A 9,646-nucleotide genomic window follows, 5' to 3' on the forward strand; every position below is an offset into this window, starting at 1 on the left:
TGGCAATTAAGCGAATCACTCAGGGCTACGTCAGCTAAGTCTCCAATGTTGCTTTTACCGAAATAGCGAAGCATATAGTGCCTAAAATCCTTTCAATATGTCCTTACTGTCGATTGATGAATGTACTACACAAAGGAATGCATTTTTATAGGATTTTAAAAATATCCACCTCACGGTATTGAGTTCGTTGAGATCCCTTTTCCCCAACATTTTGCTGTATAGTGTTTGTAATAACGAAGAGTAGCATTGAGTTTGTATGTATTTTTAACATACATGGAGACAGAAGCCGAAGCATCTCGGGGGTGAGAAAGGGGCCACTTCTGTCCCAACTACTCCCGCGACAACTACGAGGAGAAATTTGATACTCTCGATAAACTTGATACGGGTCGCCTGAACAGGGGTCTTGCAATTGTTTAGAGTTGATATGTGATACCTAGATGGTGGCGAGCCAGTTACAGGTAGGATTTACTTACCGGGGCCGTGTCCCTCTCTCATGCCCTCAAAAAATAATCCTTTAAATGCGCAGGTCATTTTCAGCTAACACCTTTTTTTAATTATCCTGCGATGCTACCTTCATTATGTAACCAGGAATTACCTCAATATCAAATTCATTATTGAATTTTGGGTGATAATGTTTTTTAACAAAATGTAGAGTCTGTTTACACAATGGAGATATCATCGCTCGTAGTTTTCGAAGTTGAATGGGAAAACGAGTGGCTTACAAAAATGGCGAGGTTATTTATTTGATGTATACGCAAAATACATTCAACTAACATAATAAATTATCAATAAAATATGACAAGCACTCTCGTCTGACTTGCTTGAAAGTTATACTTGGCTGTGAAAAACAATGAATGTTAGCATTGAAGCTAGAAATAATTTTTATATTTCACCCGATGAAAAGAAGCAATAAAACAGAAGACGATGAAGAATTTTTTCTTCGAAGGAGCCGAAATCTGCGTTTCAAAAAATAATAAAGTATTAACTAAGTCACGGAAAAAATAGAAACACATCAGGAGCACTTAAATCCCATCTAGCTCAAAGGATGTGCTGCTATCAAAATTTAAATGTGCGTAAAAACTAATAAATTTATGCTATTAGGCGAAAGCCTAATTTTATTTCGCACGATTTTCTACCATTCACGCGTCATCTTACATAAAAGCTGTAAATTTTCTGGCAAAAGTGACGCCATATAAAATCATCTGAAATAATCATGGAATTTAGAATAACGTTTGGTATAAATATATTTCTTATTTGTAATGCACTAAGGAAATTTTAAAACGCAAGAATAAGATTTAAGGGAAAAATAGGCAAGGAATGCAGTCCCATATTCTCATATTAACATAATTTGCTGATTTTGGATGAAATCCAAAGGCGACATAACAGCGTACTACACATCCTATTTTGCCTAGAGCTCTGCCGGACATAAATGCAAAGGCTAATAGTGAGATTCAGTGAGTCATTTTAAGACCTAAACAACTGATTTTAAAGGTTCTCATTGAAATTCAGCTTCTTTTTAATTTCGTTTGACCACCACACATAAAGGATATTGAAAGTGGATAGAGGGGGGGAATTAAGATTCATAACTTTAAAAAAGTGGATTTTAAAACTAGATTAAGTGCGGACAGGAGGTCAAGGAAGGGTGTGCTCCGATCGGGGATTTGAATATTTTTAGGGATCGAATAAGATTGCTGGGATATTAAAGTCAACGGTTTCAGAATAGGTATGCAGAAGAAAAGTATTGCGTATGGTGCGGGGGGAAAAGAGGAAGTAGTAGGTCATTGGGACGGAGAGTATCAAATTTTATCTTCTCTCTTCATGTCACAAATTATGTGATGGCGGGAGGGTTGGGAATTCCAAGTGAAGAAAGGTAGGATCCATATAAATCCATAAGAGATTAAAAAAAAATGTAGATCCAAAGAAGCATTCCAGTTTTTAAAACGGACATGAGGTCTTGCCTAAGTTCTAGAGTCTTTTGAACTAGCCTTTGTAGTACATATATGGAAGTACTTAGGTATTTCTCACTACAATAGAGATAAATTTTCTTGTTCTAAATCCTACAGTACTTAATATCTAAAATTGAAGTTTTGATAGCTAAAGAGATTTTGCGGAAGAATTCATTGAGGGATTTTTAGTTAATTGAGAGTGACCTGGGCGGTGATTATCGTTCGCCTTTCGCCCGGGTCTTTGCTTCGGCACGGCACTCGAAGCGAAGCTAAAAATTTTCTTCGATATTATTCTTGTTCTTTTCGCCCCACCTATCGCTTCAGTTCGGGCAACTTCGTTCTCTTGACGAATTACTGTAATGTAAGCAGTGACGAATTACCCATAAGTCAATGGTCACAAGATAATTTCAGCGAACACCACACTGCCTCCGCATTCCGAAACAATTGAAGAGCGCGATGCACGTTGATAAGTTCAAATCGTATTTCTTAAATATATCATGCCATGCTTTGCTTATTGCGTGAGACTATCAAAGTGCTACATTAAGGATTGTTGCACAATATTTCTGATTCATTAGTTGTTTTCCGTAGTTGAACATGAAACCCTTCTCTTTGTTTTTCAATGTTTTCTTATTTGTTAACATTGAGTCGAAAAATTCACTCCGGTGAAACCTAGGGGCAATATTTTCTATTTTACTTATCCCAGATGGCTGTAAATCCACGGAGCAGACAATAAAAGTTGCTCCATCAACACATCATATTAATGTAAACATTCTAAAACAGGGTGTAGAATACATTCTTTCATATACTTCTATGACCAAATATGTGATTTATTACATTTTTATCAGTTTGATGACAAGAATACAGTATCAGAATTTTTATCAGTTTGATGACAGAATCATATACATGTAATAAAGCCAACATTAAAATTTTACTTTTATAAATTCTAATTGGATATTTACTCTTTGTATATAGAGTGACACCATAAAGTGAATTTGCAAGTTCCAGCTAAATTATTCCTGCTGGAAGCATTGTTGAATGCATTTGTGGTGTCATTTGTAGCTGCTTTCGCAGGGTTGTAAATAATGTTATTCAAGTTAACTAGCAAATGGGGAATATCATTTGAATGCACTGTAGGGAATGCTGGAAATGGGGGTAATGTTGGCAACTTAGGGAGTGCTGGAAGTGGGGGTAGTGTTGGCAATGCAGGGAGTGCTGGAAGTGGTGGTAGTGGTGGCAATGCAGGGAGTGCTGGAAGTGGTGGTAGTGGTGGCAATGGAGGGAATGCTGGAAGTGGGGGTAGTGGTGGCAATGGAGGGAGTGCTGGAAGTGGGGGTAGTGGTGGCAATGGAGGGAGTGCTGGACGTGGAAAATTAAAATGGTAGTGGTGGCAATGGACGGAGTGCTGGACGTGTGGGTAGGGGTGGCAATGGAGGGGGAGCTGGAGTTGGGGGTAGTGGTGGCAATGAAGGGAGTGCTGGAAGTGGAGGTAGTGGTGGAAATGCAGGGAATGCTGGAAGTGGGGGTAGTGGTGGCAATGGAGGGAGCGCTGGAAGTGGGGGTAGTGGTGGAAACGGAGGGAGTGCTGGAAGTGGGGGTACGGGTGGCAATGTATGATGTGCAGCTATTTGTTTAGGGATTTGAAGTGGTGCAGACGTCGGCTTTATAGTCATTTTAGGAACACTAGTGGTTGCCACTGTAGAATCCGGAAGAGGCTGGTTAGTGGGTGGTGTGCTGATGTCCTGTGAAATTCCAACAATTACTTCTGGATGAGATTGACTGCCTTGGATCGTGTGTGACGCGGGTATGGCTGGTTCGTCATCATGGATCGCTGAAATGGAAAATTAAAATGCAATAAGATAAAGGAGATAACAACTAAATATTTAGCCCTGAAGTTTCAGGTCGCTGGAAGGATGAAATGAGAACATGTTGGGGATAATATTAATAGGTATCCATTTACAATGAAGTGATATCGAAAAAAATACCTCACGTGTCTTTTCCTAAATTATTGTCGTTCGTTTCGTTATCCCTGAAGTGAATGAGTATCCCGACCTACTTACAACGCCGGATTCGTTAAAATTTGACCGCAGGTGTTGGATAATTGAAAACAAATATATTGCTTTCTTGTTAAATTCGTTTCTTGAAAACTGTTTTTAATAAGCCTGTTATTCTTAGGCATTTTTAACATACCCTCCACATTACGTAATTTTTGGTATAGGTGCATCTTAATTCAACTCTTTAAGCTACACACGAGCCTTATTATTTATTACCTATCGGCTCGCAATAGCTGCAGAGGTATGTTGCTTTCCACATTTTCCAGCCTCATTTTTTAATTAGCTAGTTCAATCTCAATCGGCTTCTTGATGTTTGTATTAGTGGTTTTGCAATACTTGACAGAGCATTTGAAGCAGAGTGTTAGCATTCCTAAACTTGATTCAAAATTACTACTCGAAGAAATTCATAAGTCTGAAGACTTATGAATTTCTTTGTTTCCATATGATTTATCTTATCAGACGCGGTAAGGGAAGCATGGCGGTATTTTAAGGGGCCATCGAGTCATTTGATTGCTAACCGGTTTCAACGGAAGACGAAGCATTTTTATGATTGTACTTGAGTGATTCCTCCTGATTTGATGTTAAATTTTAAATTTTCACGTCATTTATATTTTGTCCATTCCTTTGTTCACTTAAAAGAAAAAATAATTATTAGTAATAGTCATGTGAAATAATGACGCATAATTAATTGGTATACGGGTAACCTAGCGAAAATACTGGTGAAAAAACCATAAAAAATTTTCTAATATGAAGCAGTTTCAGTTTTAATTTTTCTTGGATTCACAGATATAACCACGAGAATCTTACACTCTTCTATTGTGCCAAAGAGAAGATATAATTCGATTAAATGGAAGAAAAATTTTCAAATTGTTTCTTTAAAAAAAATAATTTAATCACTATCCCAAATACCATGCATCAGAAACAAACAAAGGAGGAGTAACTTACCACATCTTACTTCCTCAAAATCACCCATTCCTTCGCTACTTTATGAATTCACATACCACAATCATACCCCAATATTAAAATTTAACGGTTGCTTTTCGTTTCTGTGACGTGCGTTTTTGGTTTCGTTACTGAAATTTAATGTGTCCCGGAATTTTAAAATTTTTTTTAAAAATGGTGCATTTTGTATCAGATAACATTCCTTACTTATCCGAAGTGTTTATCCACGCAAGTGATCGGGACATTCCCCATTTTTCCCCATTCGTGTTTTTAACTGTAGAAATACGGATGCATTACAAATGTTTCAATGCTATTGAAACTATAGCATGATTTCCACCGTTTTGCTAAGTGGGGCAATACAACCTCATGACCATGCTGTGAAATAAGAGAGAAGCATGTCGTGTTGCAAAATTTGGCCGCAAGTGTTGGATAATTGAAAACAGATGTATTTTATTCCAATATAAATTTTTGCTGGATAAATATTTTAAATAGCCCTGATTTTCTTAGGCATTTATTTATCATATCCTGCACCTTTCCTAATTTTAGGTAAAAGTGCATCTCAATTCAACTCTTAAAACTACACACGAGCCATATTATTGGTTACATATCGGCTCCCAATTGCTGCGGAGGTGTATTGTTTCCTGCATTTTGAAGCATCATTTATTTTTTAAGTAGCTAATTTAATCACAATCGGCTTCTTGATGTTCGCGTTAGTGAGTTTGCAATACTTGACAGAACATTAGAAGCAGAGCGTCAGCATCCCTAAAGGTGCATCAAAATTACGACGCAAAGAAATTCATAAGTTTTCAAAGCCGTTTCAATCTGATCTATCTTATCAGACGCTGCAAGGGAAGCATGGCGGTATTTTAAGGGGCCATCGAGTCATTGTATTGCTTACCGGTTTCAAGGGAAAACGAAGCATTTTTATGATTGTGCTTGTGTGATGCCTCCTGATTTGAGGTTACATTTTTAATCCTCACATCATAAGTGTTTCGTCCATTCTTTGGCTCACCTGAAAGAAAAAATAATAATTAGTAATAGTCATAAGAAAGAATGACGCATAGTTAATTTGTATACGGGTAACCTAGTGAAAATTCTGGTGAAAAAACGATAACAATTTACCTAATATATAGCAGTATCAGTATTAATTTTGCTCGTATTCACAGATATAACCCCGAGAATCTTATACTCTTAAATTGTGCAAGGGAGTAGATATAATTCGAAGAAATGGAAGAAATATTTTCGAGTGTTTTTTTGAAAAAAAAAATTGAATCGCTTTCCTAAATACCTTGCATCAGAATCGAACTACGCTGGAGCGAAACTTTTAGTTTTCTATCCAATGGATGAGGAATTAACCAAATATTGCGTCCTCAAAATGACTTATTTGTTCTAATTTTTTTGTATTCACATTTACATTCAGACAGGGTTGATTGGAGAGAGGTGAGGTAAGAGTGCAAGGGAATATCAAGTTAGAATTACACTAGTCAACAGCCATTTTGCATCTCGGATGTGATACATCAATTTTTATGTAATTTAGTGTGTAGAATTCGAATATGCCTTTCAAAATGTTCTAGCACGTGCCATTTTTAGTTTTTAAAGTTTTTTTTTATTCTTCGTATTTAGTATTTCGCTTTTTTTCTGGTCTTCTGTTTTAACGTTTAATTGTTTGTTGTTAATTGTTTTTATTTGCCGAGGAAAGCTGGAAGATCTACAAATCGTCTGTAAATGGTTGGTTTGGTGATCCATTGGAGTGAAAGAGATTCTCAGTGAGTGTTTTGTGTGAAAGATGGTGGAAATTTTTGTGTATGAAGCTTACACTAAGAAAAATGGCAACTGGTAAATCCCGTTGCTATGTAAACCACCCCGACAACTTTTGTTTTGTGTGTGGGAAATTCACTCCAAAAACCGAAGGAAAACCAATCACTGATTTGGTTGAGAAGGCGTATAAAACTTATTTTGATTGCCCTCTTGGCGATCAAGATAAATATTTTGCACCTCATATTGCCTGCATAACCTGTAATACAACCTTAACCGGGTGGTTGAAAGGAAAACGCCGAGGCATGCAATTCGCTGTCCCAGTGGTGTGGTGTGAGCCTAAAGACTGTTACTTCTGTCTTACAAATATTTCGGGACATTCAAGCAAGACTAGACATAAAATAAAGTACCCAAATTTATCTTCAGTGCATTTGCCCGTGCCCCATGATGAGGTCTTGTTAGGGATAGTAATGAAAAGGCAAACAAAAGAACCCGTCGTCGCATTTTTCAAAAAAGAAAGACGATTAGAGGTGAAAATATCTTCTGAACTATTTTGGATCTTTTATTGGCATCATACCCATATATCATACAAATATTTGTATGAATGTATTTTAAGTGTATTGATTTCAAACTTTCTGAATGTCTGTTTTTGTTTTTCTTAATTGTGTCAATTTTCGCTATTACCATTTTTATTCTGCTGTGTATCTAGGAAAAATGACGTCCTAGAGATGAACTGATTTTACCATTGTATTCAGAACCCCAAAGTTAGGTAAATCCACCCATTTACAAACCAGATGCAAAAAAAGAGTTTAAATTTGTTAACTAGTGTTATTATCTGAAGATACGTTTTGCACGATGTGGATATCCTGGACGCTAAGGAAGCAGGGCGGCTAATGGCTTGATTCGCTGGTTGCATTGGCACGGAAGAGAATGGAGAGTTTAGTTTGGAATGGGTTTGAAGCAAAGAAACTTTATGCATGGTGGGTGAAGAGCAGTAGCGGATAAAGAAATTACTTAAGTGGGGCGCAAAAGATACCTTGTGTTACCTTTACTTTATCGTAATAAAAAATAATAAAGTTACATGCAAAGTTTAAACAGGCTTTAATTTAAGTGATTATGTAAATATAAAATACAATGCCATCTTATGATATAAAAAATTTACAACTGTGGTTTTGCATTGTTTGGAAATACGGTCGACCACACAATTTGGGGCGCACCCCTGCGACCCCCATCTGTATCCGCCACTGATGAAGATGTTAAACATTCAGTAGAAATACCGAGGAGACTTCAGTGGAGACGAGGCTCCTTGTTGAGCGGTTTTTAAGCGGTAATGCTCTAAAAATTGTAGGGGGAATGTTTTCAAGTAAGGTAGTGGCAGAAAGTATTATATGTAAACACAAAGATAGCAAATAGGCCTTATTTTTGTTGTTAGTTACTTGTTAGTTGAAGAGGTGAGTTCAATATTTCAAGACATTGATCAGGGCAATTAGAAATCTTCTCCGGGTAGAAAAACTTGTACCGGTAGAAAAGGAATGCAAGAATATTTCGTAACTTACTTTGGTCCGACAGGAGAACTCCCGTGACACAAAGTGCCACAGCAAGGATGAAATGTCTTGCAGACATTTTGAAGTACGCTGGAAGAGACCTAAGAAGCTAGAACTTGAGTACGAAGTAGAAGCTAGAACTTGAGCACGATCAATCGACGACCGCTCTAGAACAGTCCAGCTTTTATTCTCTCTCGCCATCCATGGGGTCGGTCTTCGCCCACTCTTTGCGTCCATCCCATCCGGTCTACGCCCACGATTTGCGTCAAGTGATCACATGACTCTTATTAGAAGTTCTAAGAAACAAATAGAGGATGACGTCGTGCTAAATAGCTTTGCACTGAATCATAGCATATTTGTTTTTTGCATCGAATGTCTTCCGTTCACGTGTTTATACAATGATGACTTTCATTCCAAACAGTGGTAGAAATGGTAAATTCCGGCCGTTGGGGACGGTGTTGTGTTATTTGTAGGAAATTGTTCACGATGCAGATCTTTGGCTTGGTTCTCCCCTTTTGATGACGTTGATTGTGACTTATTTTGATTTCTGGTGGCGTCAATGGCTACTATAATTACGTACCACTTGTTTCATTGCATCGAAAGAAAAAAAGCAATTGATACGAAATATAATAAATTTTTTATTCCATTCAACTCACTACTCAAATGAAGTATTAAATATTTATATCATTGCATTTACATGAAATCAAGGGAATTCCCATTTTGCCAAAAGCAGAATATCTTTCAAATTTTCCTTGCAATGAAGGGAGTGTATTCGCAGGGCCTAGTAAAATGCAGCCAGAGGACTATTTGAAATTAAAATATCTTTTCTCATGTATTTTTTATGCAAAAAATATTCAATAGTATTTTAAATACTCTTAAAAATACAAAGTACATTACATGCTTACATGTGTTGACTGTCTAACCCTTTGAAGCCGGTGGTATTTTCATGTGCTGGTAGCATAAAACTCAGGGTTTATGTAGTTTTTTATAAAACTATTTCCTAGTCTGAAAAGTTAGATTGAGGAGCCACTAAATGACATCACCTGCCATACAAGAAGACCAGATAGCTTTATAAAGAGGCTAAATAGTTCAGGCCATAGAAATACGCACGGAGTTTTTTCCCCAGAATCAAATACGAAAGCCTGAGCTCTACTCAGGCTCGGGTCCCTGGTAGAAAATATACATCTCGGGGAATATTTCGGCTTGGGCTTTAAAGTTTCAATGGTAGCATTTTATGAAGACATGGTGCATATAGAGTGTTGGGCCAACAAGCTCAAATTGGTAGCCAGTATATATGGACTACACAACTACAGGGGCTCAACACGTGTTACACTATGCAAACTTTTGTTCTTGAAGAAAGTATTGATACTTGTCACACCTGAGGAACAAGTACCCTAATGGAGACAAT

The 9,646-nt window shown here is 37.2% G+C and overlaps 1 protein-coding gene across 1 annotated transcript; it reads right to left on the reverse strand.

The window, feature by feature from the left end:
- Positions 1-2,752: 2,752 nt before the first annotated feature.
- LOC124171380 (vegetative cell wall protein gp1-like) lies at positions 2,753-8,402 on the reverse strand. The gene is made up of 3 exons (XM_046550552.1): positions 8,251-8,402; positions 5,838-5,951; positions 2,753-3,774 (listed from the first exon to the last, which is right to left on the reverse strand). The coding sequence occupies exons 1-3, from the start codon at positions 8,315-8,317 to the stop codon at positions 3,317-3,319; spliced, it is 639 nt and encodes a 212-aa protein (XP_046406508.1). The 5' UTR covers positions 8,318-8,402; the 3' UTR covers positions 2,753-3,316.
- Between the last annotated feature and the right edge of the window lie 1,244 nt (positions 8,403-9,646).

The sequence above is a fragment of the Ischnura elegans genome, chromosome X (genome assembly GCF_921293095.1).
Source record: "Ischnura elegans chromosome X, ioIscEleg1.1, whole genome shotgun sequence".
Taxonomy (NCBI): domain Eukaryota; kingdom Metazoa; phylum Arthropoda; class Insecta; order Odonata; family Coenagrionidae; genus Ischnura; species Ischnura elegans.

Excerpts from the sequence above, each read along its gene's own strand:
- LOC124171380 (XM_046550552.1), bottom strand. The coding sequence starts at position 8,317 with ATGTCTGCAAGACATTTCATCCTTGCTGTGGCACTTTGTGTCACGGGA. Across the intron at positions 5,952-8,250 it reads AGTTCTCCTGTCGGACCAAA|GTGAGCCAAAGAATGGACGA; the intron begins GTAAGTTACGAA and ends TTTTTCTTTCAG. Across the intron at positions 3,775-5,837 it reads TTCGTTTTCCCTTGAAACCG|CGATCCATGATGACGAACCA; the intron begins GTAAGCAATACA and ends TTTCCATTTCAG.